Source organism: Petaurus breviceps, unplaced genomic scaffold, assembly GCF_028583685.1.
Source record: "Petaurus breviceps papuanus isolate PSGF00001 unplaced genomic scaffold, PetGlider_PUasm1.0 90845, whole genome shotgun sequence".
In the NCBI taxonomy this organism is placed as follows: Eukaryota; Metazoa; Chordata; class Mammalia; order Diprotodontia; family Petauridae; genus Petaurus; species Petaurus breviceps.
In genome coordinates this window covers 2,633,979-2,648,156 of record NW_027187359.1, presented here as the reverse complement: position 1 = coordinate 2,648,156, position 14,178 = coordinate 2,633,979, and the positions used below count along the sequence as shown (strand labels likewise).

Here is a 14,178-nt window from a genome sequence, read left to right as displayed (position 1 = left end):
CAGACTCTGCAGCTCTTTCTCTGGATGTGGATATCTCTTTCCATTGTGAGTCTCTTGGAATTGTCTTCTAACCTTGCATTGCTGAGAGAAGCCCAGCCTATCAAAGTCAAGCGTCACAGATACTATGTGTCTATATTTGAGTGCAAAGTTCTCCTGGTTCTGCTCTCCTCATTCAGCATCAGCTTATATAAGTCTCTCCAGGTTTTTATGAAGTCCATCTGCTCCTCACTTCTTATAGCAAAATTAGTATTCCATTACATTCGTATACCACAACTAGTTTAGCCATTCCCTAACTGATGAGCATTCCTTTGATTTCCAATTCTTTACCACCACAAAAAGAAATGCTATAACTATTTTTGTACGTACAGGTCCTCTTCCTACTTGTATGATCTCTTTGGGATACAGCCCTAGTAGTGGTATTTCTGGGTCAAAGGGTATACACATTTTTATAGCCCTTTGGGCATAGTTCCAAATTGCTCTCCAGAATGGTTGGATCAGTTCACAACTCCACCAACAATACATTAGTGTTCCAATTTTTCCACATCCTCTCCAGCATTTATCATTTTCCTGTTTTGTCATCTTAGCTAATCTGACTGGTGAGATGTGGTACCTCAGAGTTGTTTTGATTTGCATTTCTCTAATCAATAGTGATTTAGAGCATTTTTTCATATGCTTATAGATATTGGCTTATAGCCTTTTCAAGTTAAATAATTTACCATCAGCATAGTAGTTGACCTTGATGCCTTTTTCATCCTTGTTGAAGTGATCTGACAACACTGGTAAAAATATCATGGTAATAAGCACACAACCCTGCTTCACTCCTTTGGTGGCTGTGAAAGTCCAAGAGCATTGTCCATTATTCAGAACCGGGCAAGCATACCATCATAAAATTGACATACAATACTGATGAACTTCTCTGGACAACCAAATTTTGACATAATTTTCCAAAATCCCTCATGACTGACAGTATCAAAGGCCTTGATCAGATTGATGAATGTTGTTTACAGACCTCTGTCCTGCTTCTGGCATTTCTCCTAGAGTTGCCTGGCAACAAACCATATCAACCATTCTTTGGCCTTTTCTAATGTCACACTGACTCTCAGGTACATGGCCATCTTCCAGGTGAAGGATCAACTTATTAAGGAGGACTCTGGCAACAATTTTGAAGCAATGACTAGGAGAAAGACCCCCCCCCCATCCCCCACCCCATGAATGTCACAGGACAATCTATTTCTTTTTCCTTTATAGAGATGGACAATGGTAGCATTCTTGAACTCCTGGGAGATAACCTCTGATTGTCATATAACCCAAAAAATTTCATTCAGCTTTTGTATGATCAACAGACCCCTTGATTTATAGATCTTATCTGGAATAGAATCAGCACCAGGTACTTTGCCACATAAGAGGAGCCTAATGGCATTCAAGACCTCTTCTTCAGTTAGAAGTTTGGCTACAGAGGTATAGACTTAAAAGAGCTGCTCAGACATCTAGGGGGATGCTGAATTCCACTGCAGCTTTCAGTGAGAAGATAACCATATGGCCAGAGTCATCTGTGTGCAGGGTAGTGACTACAATTCTCAGTGTATCTGCACCTGGTGCTTCATCACTTACCTGTTACCACAGGACTCTGAGATAGGTAAAAAGGGTTAAATGGTATAGATGATATATTTTGATTCATGCATAAATTAGATTTAAGTGAGGCAGAGTTGCAAAAAGTTGGCCTCACTTTCTTTTCCAGAAGCATCAAAGTCCAGTGGCAAGACAAAGTCAAGATGACTGGTGATGGCTTAGGATGCAGTGGACGACCTTGGTGTCTTCGGTGTCTAACCAAGCTCTAAGCACTCCATAGCACCTACTTCAGCCTCCTTCATGGCCACTGAAACAAATTGTTCTCATCTACTTATCTGCTGTGGGGAGTCTTCACGTGCTTGGGTAGAGCCCCGCCCCCCCCAACTCACTGAAGGGTTTGAGACAACTTGGTTACCCTCACCCTGGTTTAACCTGTCTGCCAGAGTGTGGCCGTTGTGCATGCTACTGCTTCTTGGAGTCACAGGTGAGTGTTAGGTGAATCAGATGGTCACCAAAGGTGGAAAGCAGCCTTTACACTGGAGATATTGGTCTTCCCTAAATACAATCTGCACCTCAATATGAAGATAAGGACCATAAGCAGAGAGGATACCAAGCTGCAGAGACTGACAGCCATTAGTGAATGTCATTGACCCAGGGAGTTGGAGGAGGAGATTGAATCCCTTCTCCTTTTTCCCTACTTTCCCTTATTTCTTATATGTGTATGATAAGAGGGCAGAAAGTCCTTTTCCTTATTTTTTTTCCTACAAGTTTTGGGTTTAGACAGTTCAAGAATATTCCTACCCATCCCTAAAGAAATAGAAGGGAGGGCTAGGTGGCACAGTGAATAGAGCACCAGCCCTGGAGTCAGGAGGACCTGAGTTCAAATCCGGCCTCAGACGCTTAACACAAAAACTAGCCACATGACCTTGGACAAGTCACTTGACCCCAGCTGCCCTCTAAAAAAAAAGAAATAGAAAGAAAATGGGAGAAGGTTTGACTCTAACTAAAGACCTATCTCTCCATTTAGGTACATTTGATATATTTCCTTTCATTTTATGCCATATACAGTAAACTATCTTAAATAATAATAATAATAATAATAACTAACATTTATATAGTACTTACTATGTGCCAAGCACTGTGCTAAGCACTTCACAATTTTCTCATTTGATCCTCACAGCACTGTGAGGTAGGTGCTATTGCTTATCCCCATTGTACATATAATGCCAAGTCTGAATCTGTGAATATGGGGAAACACGACCCTAAGAAAGGAGAGTTCAGAGAGATAGAACTGAGGCTCATGAACTGCATACAAAGCACAGATTTTAGATTTTCATATTCTGAGTGATAGTTCACTTCATCCCCTAGATTAATCTTGACATGCATGGCTAACAGGGATAGAGCAAAACTTCTTGGTACCATTAACTTAACACCAGAAAAAGCAGTTTAGGTACCTGTAAACTTAGCCAGTGGCAGGTAGATAGCCTGCAGTTGTGTTGTTGTTTTCAGAAGACAAATAAACAAAAACTTCTCTGCTCAAGTCACAGAGACACTGACTTGACTTGACACCACCAGGCTAGTGGCTCATGTAAAACAAAGTCATTCAGTAGGCAACTCAGACACTGTACTCCCTTAGCTGGATAATACAGTGACATGCTGCCTTCCATGAGTCTACTTACAGAAGGCAGCATTCCAGCCACACAAGCAGATTCCACCACACAAGCGGTGCCACAGATGTCACACATGATTTCTGAAACGTTACAAGAATCTTGGACATAGCTGCCAAATTTATCTTTCTTTTAGTGTTGTTTTGAACACACTGCTATAAGAAGCTATATTTAGTGGAACACATTACTGTATATCACAGTATTTAAATAAATGTACTACATTTGTAGGTTTCTGCCTTATATTCATTGGTATTTACTGGTGTTTGTTCTCTTGTCAGACATTTAGTCCCTCAGGTGAAGGCTTTCTGCTCTAGCTTTTGTATTTCAGTAGAGATACTACTACTATACTGTGCCAGGGTTTGAGTTCAAAAAATGCTGAATAAATGGCACTAATTGAGAAAACTCTCTAGTAGGAAGTAACTCTCCACCAAGGGTCAAGATTTCCTAAATTTCATGAAGAGGAAACACTTACCTCTTATTATGGACAGAGGATTTAATCTGAAGAGCTACTTTGGGATACAAGTTAGGTCCTCTTGTTCCCAGACTCTGAAGAGCCATGATAATCTCTTGGAGTTTAGGACACCACATGTAGGTGTGATCCCCACCTGTTAAGTCAAAGTCAAAGATCATAGGGCATCTGGTTAGGTAGATAAAAGAAGACCCTTAGGGAAAGGAAAGGCTAAAGAATGCTATCTCTAGCAATTGCAGAAGTTTTTATGAGCTCAGAACTCCTTGATCCCTTACTAGACATATATCAAAGCAGAGCAAAGACAGAAAGAAAGGGCCAATATACACCAGAATAGGAATAGCCTCATTTTTTGTGGCAAAAAAAACCACAAACAAAACCAAAAACCAGAAACAAGGTAGGTGTACATTATTTGGTAGGTGGATGAAAAAAAAAACCTGTCACATATGAATTTAAAAGAATAGTATTGTGCCATAGGAAATGAAAAATATGAGGAAATCAGAGAAACATGGGACAACTTACTAGAAATCATGAAGAACTATACATATATACATATATATTATATATATAAAACATCATGATACATAGTAATGGGATGAAAACACTAAAAGGAAGCCCGACTAAGATTATTTGGAGTGATAAATCTTAGTCCTGAAAAATATCTAAAGAAATATAATTAATAATAATAAATAATAAAAATAAAATATATAAATAAATAATAACCTTCCTTTATTTGAAAGGTAGATATTGTCAGTCAGTTATAATTCTTTTTCTGTGTTACAAGGGAGAATTTAATGTGTCTATTGTGAGATGGGGGATACATCAGGAAAAGATAGTGGTAGAAAAAAACAAAATACATCACTAAAACTATTTTTAAAAAGAACCTAAGAGTTTCCTTACATCATAGTCATGAAGGTAATCCATTTGTAAGGTTTTGTGTAGCTACAAAGTCACCACTTGGGAAGGATACTGATTCTATGACATGACCACCCCAGAAAAGCAAGCTAAGCTGTTAGCCACAAAAGGAAACCAAGGATCTGAAACCAAATTTGAAAAATTCCAAAAAAGCTGCAATATGACAGGGTCACATGTTAGCACTGGTTCAAATGATGGCCTGCCATAATTACCATCTAAAATGATTTTGGTTCTTCCATCTATATACCAATAATATCCTTACCTCCTGGTCCATAGCCTAAAAAGTCTAGCAAACTATATATCCAGCAAGAATAGATAGGGCAGTGGTGTGAATTTTGTTGAACTAATTTAACTAAATTAGTAAAAACATAAATCTTACTCTTGAACAAAGGGAAAAAATATTTATAGCCTTTTTCTCGAGAAAATTTACAGACAGAAGAGCAGAAAAATAAAATGCAATGTGCTACACATTTTCCCAAATGGCAGGCACCAACATGTACAGGAAACTGCCCCGCCTCAACCTGCCAACCTTACAAACAGCAAAGTATGTGACTTCTAAAAAGATTCTATATGCCACTCGTGGAATTAGTATACCAAGATTCTCTCATTTTTACTGAATGGTCTTATCTAAATTTCCTATCCTTGGCTGAGCCTCTATTTACCCCTCTATGAGAAAGAGAAGTGTTTCCTTTCTTAAAAAAATACACAAATACCTAAGAGCCATATATAAACTTGACCAACAGGTACCTGAACAGGAGAGAAACTAAAAAGAAGTCACAACTAGTGAAACTAGGCTAACCATGCCAAGAACACAAATGTTTAACTTGGAAATGGGTAGGCTACCACTGCTAGATTATCATTCAAGAACTCAGACCCAAGTGCTCAAATAACATCCCAGAATAATTTATACCCCTTTGTCATAAACATCAGCAGAGAAGAACTCAGTCTCTACTGATTTCCAGAGAGTAAAGACTCAGCAGTCCTTCAATACCGCTTCCTCATCTCTACAGCTAATCTATAAGCACTGAAGCCTGGCTCCTCAATGAGGCAGGACCATAAAGCCAAACGACCTTGAAGCAATGGGATTACTTACACTGAGTTTCCCTTATGCTAGAGGCATCAAAGCAGAAAGATGACTACTTTGGGAATAGTGAATTTAGGGAACAGGACTACTCCTAAAACTCAGTAAAGGAATTCTGATAACCTACTGATGGTAGGGTCAAAGAACGTGGAATGAAAAACAGAGGAATACTAAATCAAAGGGCTTCCATCAGTTGGCTATTGCCATGTTTATTACTTTGAATTGATATATGAGGTTAGACAAGTTAAATCAAAATTGAATTGGATCGCAAAGAAGAAAATACTTTCTTGGATTTGCTTCACTTCCTCAACCAGCTTGAGAGAGGCAATAACATTGTTGCCCACTCCTTAGACATGTTAAAGTCAACAATTCTTGTGATGTGTGATGAGATTTCAGCTGCAAAGGTTGGATGTGTTTGCACAGTCATAGAATTTACGAGTTTGAATGAACCTCTGTGGCCATCTAGTACAACCCACACACAAAAGGAATGCCCACCATAACAGCTATGGCTTGTCCTTCATTCTTGAAGAGGACCATGACATCTGAGAGGTGATGACATGATTTACAGTTGACTTTGATTTCAGTGAGGGAGGGCTGTGCAAGGTCACCAGCCTGACTTTCTCCTCCAGGGTCATCTGGGTCCAGTGACAAGATATTGATCAGGATGACTAGAGATGACCCAGGATTCAGTGTGAGACCTTGGCCCTTTTAAGCTAAGATCTTTTCAAGGTCTCATTTTGAGTGAGGCAACTCCCGTTCAGTGACTAGGCCTCTTTTAAGAAGTGAAGCAAAGGATGGTCCCTTCAATCAAAAAAAAAAAAATCAGACAGAGAGGAAGACCCTCTGGGTTTCTGGCCAAAAAAAAAACCAAACAGTTACTATTTACATTCACTCTGAACCAAGAGGGCCCAAAAAATAACCATTAAGTGGTGTTTGGGCAACCATTGTTGTTCAATCCCTGAGATTCGGAGTGAATGGGGTTTAAGGCTTGGTCTTTGAGAAAGAAATCTAGCCAGTAAACCCCTAACTAACAAGGTAGTTTTCAGCTATCAAACTTTCCCTTCCTTTGGGCAGAACATCCTCAGGTAAGAGATTGTCCAGTCTCTACATGAGGACCTCCAGGGAGGGTGAACCTGCCACATCTTGAGGCAGCTCATTCCACTTACCAATAGCTCTAATGGTTAGAAAGTTTTTCATGACATTGAGTCTAAATTTGCCATTGCAATTTCCACCCACTATTCCTGATTCTGGTCCCTCTTCTGGGGTCATGTGAAACATCTAATCTTTTCCCAGCAGCATATCCCTTCATATACTTGAAACTGCTATCATGTCCCCCTGACTCTTCTCCTTTCCAAACTAAACATGCCCATTTTCTTCAACCAGTCTTCATATGTTATGGACTTAAGGCCCTCCACTATACTAGCAGCCCTCCTTTGGACACTCTCCAGGTTATCAATGTCCTTCTTAAACCTTGGTACCAAGTTTACTAATACATGAAGTCACAGCGTAGGGGGAGCAATGACATGTATGTGACAGGACAACAAGATGTATAAATATACATGTGATGCATACATGGAGAATATGTATATATATACACATTACATCTGTATCACATACATATACTTGTGCATGTACATATATACATATACCTATTTCTAGATCTCTATAGATATCTAACACAAACTTTTAATATATCTATGTAATATGTGATGTGTATATATGTAACACATACATAAATCTAGATGCACCAGCACATATGTGCATGTGTGTGTGTGTGTGTGTGTGTGTGTGTGTGTGTGTAAAATTTGTTTTTGCAGAAAGGCATTTGGCCTAGCAGAAAGAATGTTGCATTTGGAATCAGGACACCTAAGGTCAAATCCTAGCTCTAGTACTTAGTACTATGTGACCTCTCTGACTCTGTATTCTTATTTGTAAAACAAGCATAATAATCTTATATATATATATATATATATATATATATATATATATATATATATATGGCTTATTGTGGGGAAAGCAGTACATACATGTCAATTAAAATTTAAGGAAATATTTAAGTAGAGAAATAATCATAATCTCCAAACTACATGGAATAAGGCTTAAGGTCAGGTGACCAACAAGATGAAGGACTAGAAATTTTTCTCTGATACTCATGACCTCTCAAACTTCTCCCAAATAGACATTATGGTGCAGAGATAAAGCAATTTCAGTTGTCTCAATGATCTAGGAAACTAAGAACCTAAAGAAGGTTGAAAAAAACAAACCAAAAAACTCCATGAACTATCACCTAACTCTAGCTCCCTCAGTATCCTTGGCCCCAGTGTTCAACACACTTATGGCAGCAAGTCTGTGCAAGCCAACCTGAGCCATGGGCCTACAACAGAATATAGTCCCACATACTGATCTCCTGGGCAAAAATTTGCCCAGGTTGTGATAACAGCAGCATGGAAGTGCTCTGTAACTCTGGGCCAAAGAACTGAGAAAGAGAGGGAACAAGTTAGGACCCTCTGTGTGAAGGTTGGCCACAGGGGATAGGAATAGGAAGGTGGTAGGAAGGAGGGGTTGGGCCTACATGATATTTCACTAAACTTGAAGGAAAGAGTCCAGCATTCAGCTGGGGTCAATTCCATCCTCCCCAAAGTCACTTGGGGCAGACACAGCTTGGAGAAACGTGAATAGCCCAGTAAGGGAGGAGATTGAGATGCTTTGAGATTCAGGCCTTAGGAAAACTTTTCCACCATGAGAGGGGAGGGAGTTAGAAAATGAGCAGTAGGATAAAATGAGAGGAAAAGACTGAAATTAGCAAAGAAAACTCAAAGACTTTGATCATAAGCAGATAAACCAAGTGGGAAGACATTAACAACAGAAAGAAATATGACCTCCAAATCTAATAAACAAATTCAGGCATCTATGAATAAATACGGTCAAACAAAGGTAAATGGCTCAACATTTGATGAGGTAGAAGTCCTTGTGGATTATGAGGATAACATGGAACCATAACACATTGTTCCTTAGTGTTTTAAAAGATAAATGAGAATTGTAAGAATGGAATTTATGACCTGCACAGGAGAAATCATTGGCCAAATAGCAAAACTTGATTCCAAGATGGCGTCTCACCAAAGAAACAAAGGAAAGGACAAATGATTAAGAATGCAAATACACAAAAGTGAAGAACAATCTGAAAAAGAAGCAAAAAGCAATAACATTAAAATAAAACATGCTTTCCATACAAGGAAAACATATTGTTCTTGAGGACAGGATGCATAGCTTAAAGATTATAGCAGAAAGCATGAAAAGAATGAGGCAGAGAAGAGGATAGAGAAGAGTGTGTGATGCATCCTGATCAAGTCAAGGGCTAACAATGAAGGAAAGAGGACTACAGTCGTCTCTCAAGAAGAAAGCCTGCAGGAGAGTGAGTAGGAAGGTGGTAAAAGGGATTGAAAGGAGGAAGTCTTGCTTTAGTAGTGAGAGGGGGTTGCCATTGATGAATGTTTCTATGGATGAAGAGAGATGTTCTATGAAGGGAGATGGGGACCTTGTGCTGGGTGTTGTCTCTGGGGATTTGAAACATGGAGACACCATTTGTTCTGCCTCAGAAAGAGAAGAGTTAAAACTCCTTGGGGGCAAGTTCTGTTAGGCAATGGCAGAATATACATAGAGGGGAGAGGCCAGAATGGGAACCTAGGAAGTTTTTATTTTACAAGGAATGTAGAAAATGGAGAGAAACTAGATAAGTGTAGGGGTCATGACCTAGAGAATGAAAGTCTAGAGTAGACAGAAAGGGAAGATGAATAGTGAAGAGAGTAAGGGAGAGAAATCCTTACTGGAAAGTGGTATAAAAAATGAAAATTTAGAAACTAGTGATGAGTATAAGATGGAGGAGAGGAAAAAAAGAGAAAAAAATTAAATAACTGGATAAAAGCAGGAAAGAGAAAAGAACTAATCATAAAAATTCCAAAGGGAAAGGGGTAACAAAAAGGCAAAGGGAAAGGTACCACACAGGGGCTTTGAAAAAAGAGCTGGTGAGAATAGGCCCACCTTAAAAAAATGATTAAGCTAAACTGAAGAGACATAATACTGTATTTACAGCACATGAGAGAAAAAAAAATTTTAACTTGACAAAGCAATATTAGAGATAAATGGTGAAAAATAGAAGCCCAACTTCCACACCTTTAAATGTGAATAGATTAAGCAGTCTAATAAAATTAAAAAGAGCAAGAGATTGGAAAAGAAAAAAAAAACCCTCACAATCTGATAACAGAAATACATTTAAAAATGGACATATACAGGGGTGGCTAAGTGGTGCAGTGAGTAAGAGCGCTGACCCCGGAGTCGGGAGGACCCGGGATTGGTTCCGGCCTCAGATACTTAACGCCCACACCAAAAAAACTGGCCGTGTAACCTTAGGCAAGTTACTTAACCCCAATTGCTTAAAAAAAAAATGGACATACACAGAATAAAACTGAGGGGCTAGAAAAATTTGTTTGCTACACATCCTATGAATCAAGAAAGACAGGAGTTACAATCATGTTATCAGAGAAAATAAAAACAAACATTCAAAAAGTAAAAAAGAAACTACATTATGCTAAAAGGAACCACAGACAATTAACCTGTTGTTTGTTCAGTCATTTTCAGTTGTGTCCAACCCTTTGGGGCCCCATTTGCGATTTTCTTGGCAAAAATAGTGGAGTGGTTTGCCATTTCCTTCTCTAGCTCACTTTACAGATGAGGAAACTGAGGAAAACAGGGTTAAATGATTTGCCCAGGGTCACATAGTTAATAAGTGTTTGGGGCCAGATTTGAACTCAGAAAGACTCATCTTCCTGACTTCGGGCCCAGCACTCTATCCTCTATACTATATAGCTGGCTCAGTATTAAGCTTATGTGCTTCAAATGTCTTAGTATCCAGAGTATCCAAATTGTAAAGGAAACATTAACTGAGCCATAAGTGGTATAACCAGTAACATAAAAATGACAGATTTCAAACTACATAGAATAAAAAGCTTTCAAAGTACAGAGACCTAGTGAAAGAAATTAAAACCATGTGGAAACAGGATAAAGTACATATCATCCTATCAGCTACTAGGATTGTTCCAAAAATGGTAGCAGTGAATCTACAGAAGATGAGCTTAAATAGAATCACAAGATTGAAAAGGACCTCAGAGGTCACCAGACCCCCTCATTTTACAGATTAGGAAACTGAGGCAGGGGGGAGTTAAGTGATTTACTCAAGTGTACGTAGCCAGTAAATGGCAGAGGTAGAATTTGAACTCACATCTCCCTGACTCCAAGTCCATTGTTCCATCCTCTATATTACCTAGCTACCTCAATACCCCTGTTCACCCACAAAAAGGAAACATTTTATCCACCTGTACAGTAATCAAAACAACATTAAGTATGAAAAGAATAATAACATGATATTAACTTGGTTTTGGAGTATTTCTTTTTTGTGTGTGGTTTTCTTATTTTAATAGCATAGCATTATTTTTTCCAATTACATATAAAAACAATTTTTAACATTCATTTTTTAAAAATTGAGTCCCCAATTTTTCCCTCCTTTCCTCCCCTCCCCTCTCCCTAAGTTGGTAAGCAATTTGATATAGGTTATATATGTGCAACCATGTAAAACATACTTCCATATTAGTCATTTTGTGAAAGAAGAAATAGTCTAAAAGGAAAAAAAACACAAAAAAATAAGTAAAATAGTACTTCAATCTGCATTCAAACTCCATCAGTTCTTTCTCTGGATGTGAATAACATTTAAATCCTTTGAAACTGTCTTATATCACTGTATTGCTGAGAAAAGCAAAGTCACTATATCTGATCATTACACAGTCTTACTGTTACTGTATATAATGTCCTCTTGGTCCTACTCACTTCACTTTGTATCACTTCATGTAAATCTTTCCAGGTTTTTCTGAAATCCACCAGCTTGTCATTTCTCATAGCACAATAGTATTTCATTACATTCATATACCACAACTTGTTCAGCCATTCCCCAATTGATGGTCATCTCCTCCATTTCCAACTCTTTGCCACCACAAAAGGAGCTGCTGTAAATATTTTTGTACATGTAGGCCCTTTTCCCTTTTTTAATGATCTCTTTAGGATACAGACCTAGAAGTGGTATTGCTGGATCAAAGGATGTGCACAGTTTGATTTCCCTTTGGGGATAGTTACAAATTGCTTTCCAGAATGGTTGAATCAGTTCACAATTCCACCAACAATTCATTAGTGTCCTAATTTCCCCCACATCCTCTTTTGGAGCATTTTTATCTAAATTCCGTCAAAAAAGATGAAAATAAGAGAACAGTAATTTTAAAAAATAACAGCCTGCATGTATACAGTGCTTTAAGGTTTGCAAAATATAATTATCTCATATTTGTAATAGGGACTGACAGCTTAGTAAGGCAGAGTTGGAGCTGGTGGACCTCACCAGTACTCTCAGATCCTGTTGAGTCCTCTAGCCAGTCACAACCCTAGGCCTCCCACAGCTCCTGCTAATATCATCTGCCACATAAAAGACCCCAAATTATTTGCTGTAGTAACACTAACAGCTTCTGGCCTAGGGCCCAGTGTTTTTCTTTCCCTCCCTCCTCGCCTTAATGTGTAATTAAATTTCACATCACAATCTATATGAATTGATCAGGAGCAATTTGGAAAGTGGGATCTTAGAGTTTTCATTGACTTGGTCACTCTCTATCATTCCAATATATTTAAATGAAGAAGGGAGAGAACAACAAAAATACCAAATACATTCAAGTAAACTTTATGTTCCAGTTTTCCTGAGCTCTCCTGATAAGAGTAAGTTTTCTGGAGAGCAGGGACAAGAGATGGAATGTGGCGTGGGTGCCAGGGCTCGTGTCACTGACCTTAGGTAGCCTTGAGATGTCATGCCCCCTTTTCACCACTTAGTTTCACAACTGACTTCCCAGAGTTGTGTGGTCAAAGTGAAACACAAGAGAAAAACTTGAAGGAGCCTTCTGGTAACTCCTAGGGAAGTACTTTAACTTTTAAAACATTGAAGCCAGAAAATAAGGATATTGGGCCTCAAACATCTGGGTAACAGTTCATCTCCAACCTCTCCTATTCCACTGCTCTAATACTTGTTTTGTCTGGAAACTATTCCTTTAAGCAACATTCTCAAGAACATTACAGGGCTTCAGGGGGACAAGCTGTGAAAGAAGGGTCATATCTAATAGAAAAAGTGGTTTTTCCATCTGTGCCAGAGAAACAGCCGTGATTTTATATAAGTCAATAGCTCTTGAACTTGTACAAAAGCTACCCACACAGCTCAGCTGGAAGAAGGAAACAGCACAAAGCAAGAGAATGATCCCACCTGAGAGTACCACCCCCAGGAACTCTCCTCTTCTCCTTCTGTCTCCATCCTTTCCTCATACACACTCCTTATGATCTTGGCCATAGGGAATATAGCTCATTGCTGGTTTCACCTGAAATAAATTGTGTGCCTTATGGGTAACACAACAGGGAGCCAGAACCCACATGGCTGCTGTCTGCTCCCTCCTGGAGTGAGTTGCTAGGGAGTGTTTCCTTGTATTACTGCCTTAGGGAGGCCAGATGCAATACTGGTGTCTTGTTGGGTCCTGCTTCCATAGAGGTTAGAGTAGACTCTGACCAAGGGTTCTCCACCCCCAGGATCAAGCTTATAACACAGTGTGAGTAGAAAATTATAGTATTAAAGATCAGTTTTAGGAGTAGAAGTGATCTAGCCATCTGGATCTATCATTCTGTGCCTCTCTTCCCATTCAAAGCAAAACTCCTTGAGAAGGTTGCCTGAAACTGCTCTCTTCTAAGCTATCAATTATCTCTTAACTGCCAAATCTAATGGCACTTTCTTTTTTTTCCCCACTTAATAGTATTTTATTTTTTTTCTAATTCCATGTAAAGATAGTTTTCAAGATTCACTTTTGTAAGATTTTGAGTTCCCAATTTTTTTCTCTCTCCCTCCCCAAAACATGTATAATTATATTAAATATATTTTCCCATTAGTAATGTTGTGAAAAGAATCAGAACAAAAGGGAAAAACCATGAGAAAGAAAAAAGAGAGAGAGAGAAAATAGTAAGCTTCAATCTGCATTCAGATTCTATAGTTTTTTCTCTGGATGTAGATAGCATTTTCCATCATGAGTCTTTTGGAATTGTCTTAGATCAGGAGTAGGGAAACTGAGGCCTCAAGGCCACAGTGTAGCCCTTTAATTGAATCCAAACTTCAAGGGGATTTGTTCTGTGAAGTTTGGATTCAAATTTGATGTCTTAGAGGATGAGGATCATATGTGGCCTCTAAGCAGCAGGTTCCCCATCCCTGCCTTAGATCATCATATTGCTGAGAAGAAACAAGTCTGGCAAAGTTGATCACTGCACAATGTTGCTGTTCTGTATACAATGTTCTCCTGGTTCTGCTCACTTCACTCAGCATCAGTTCATATAAATCTTTCCAGATTTTTCTGAAATCTGCCTGT

General features: G+C 38.8%; 1 protein-coding gene across 1 annotated transcript in view; it reads right to left on the bottom strand.

Annotated features, from left to right (window-relative positions):
* Window positions 1-14,178, bottom strand: part of FAM178B (family with sequence similarity 178 member B) — a 123,853-nt gene that overhangs the window by 60,763 nt on the left and 48,912 nt on the right. The window contains 1 exon segment of the mRNA XM_069071900.1: window positions 3,709-3,841. Coding sequence (XP_068928001.1) covers window positions 3,709-3,841 — 133 coding nt within the window.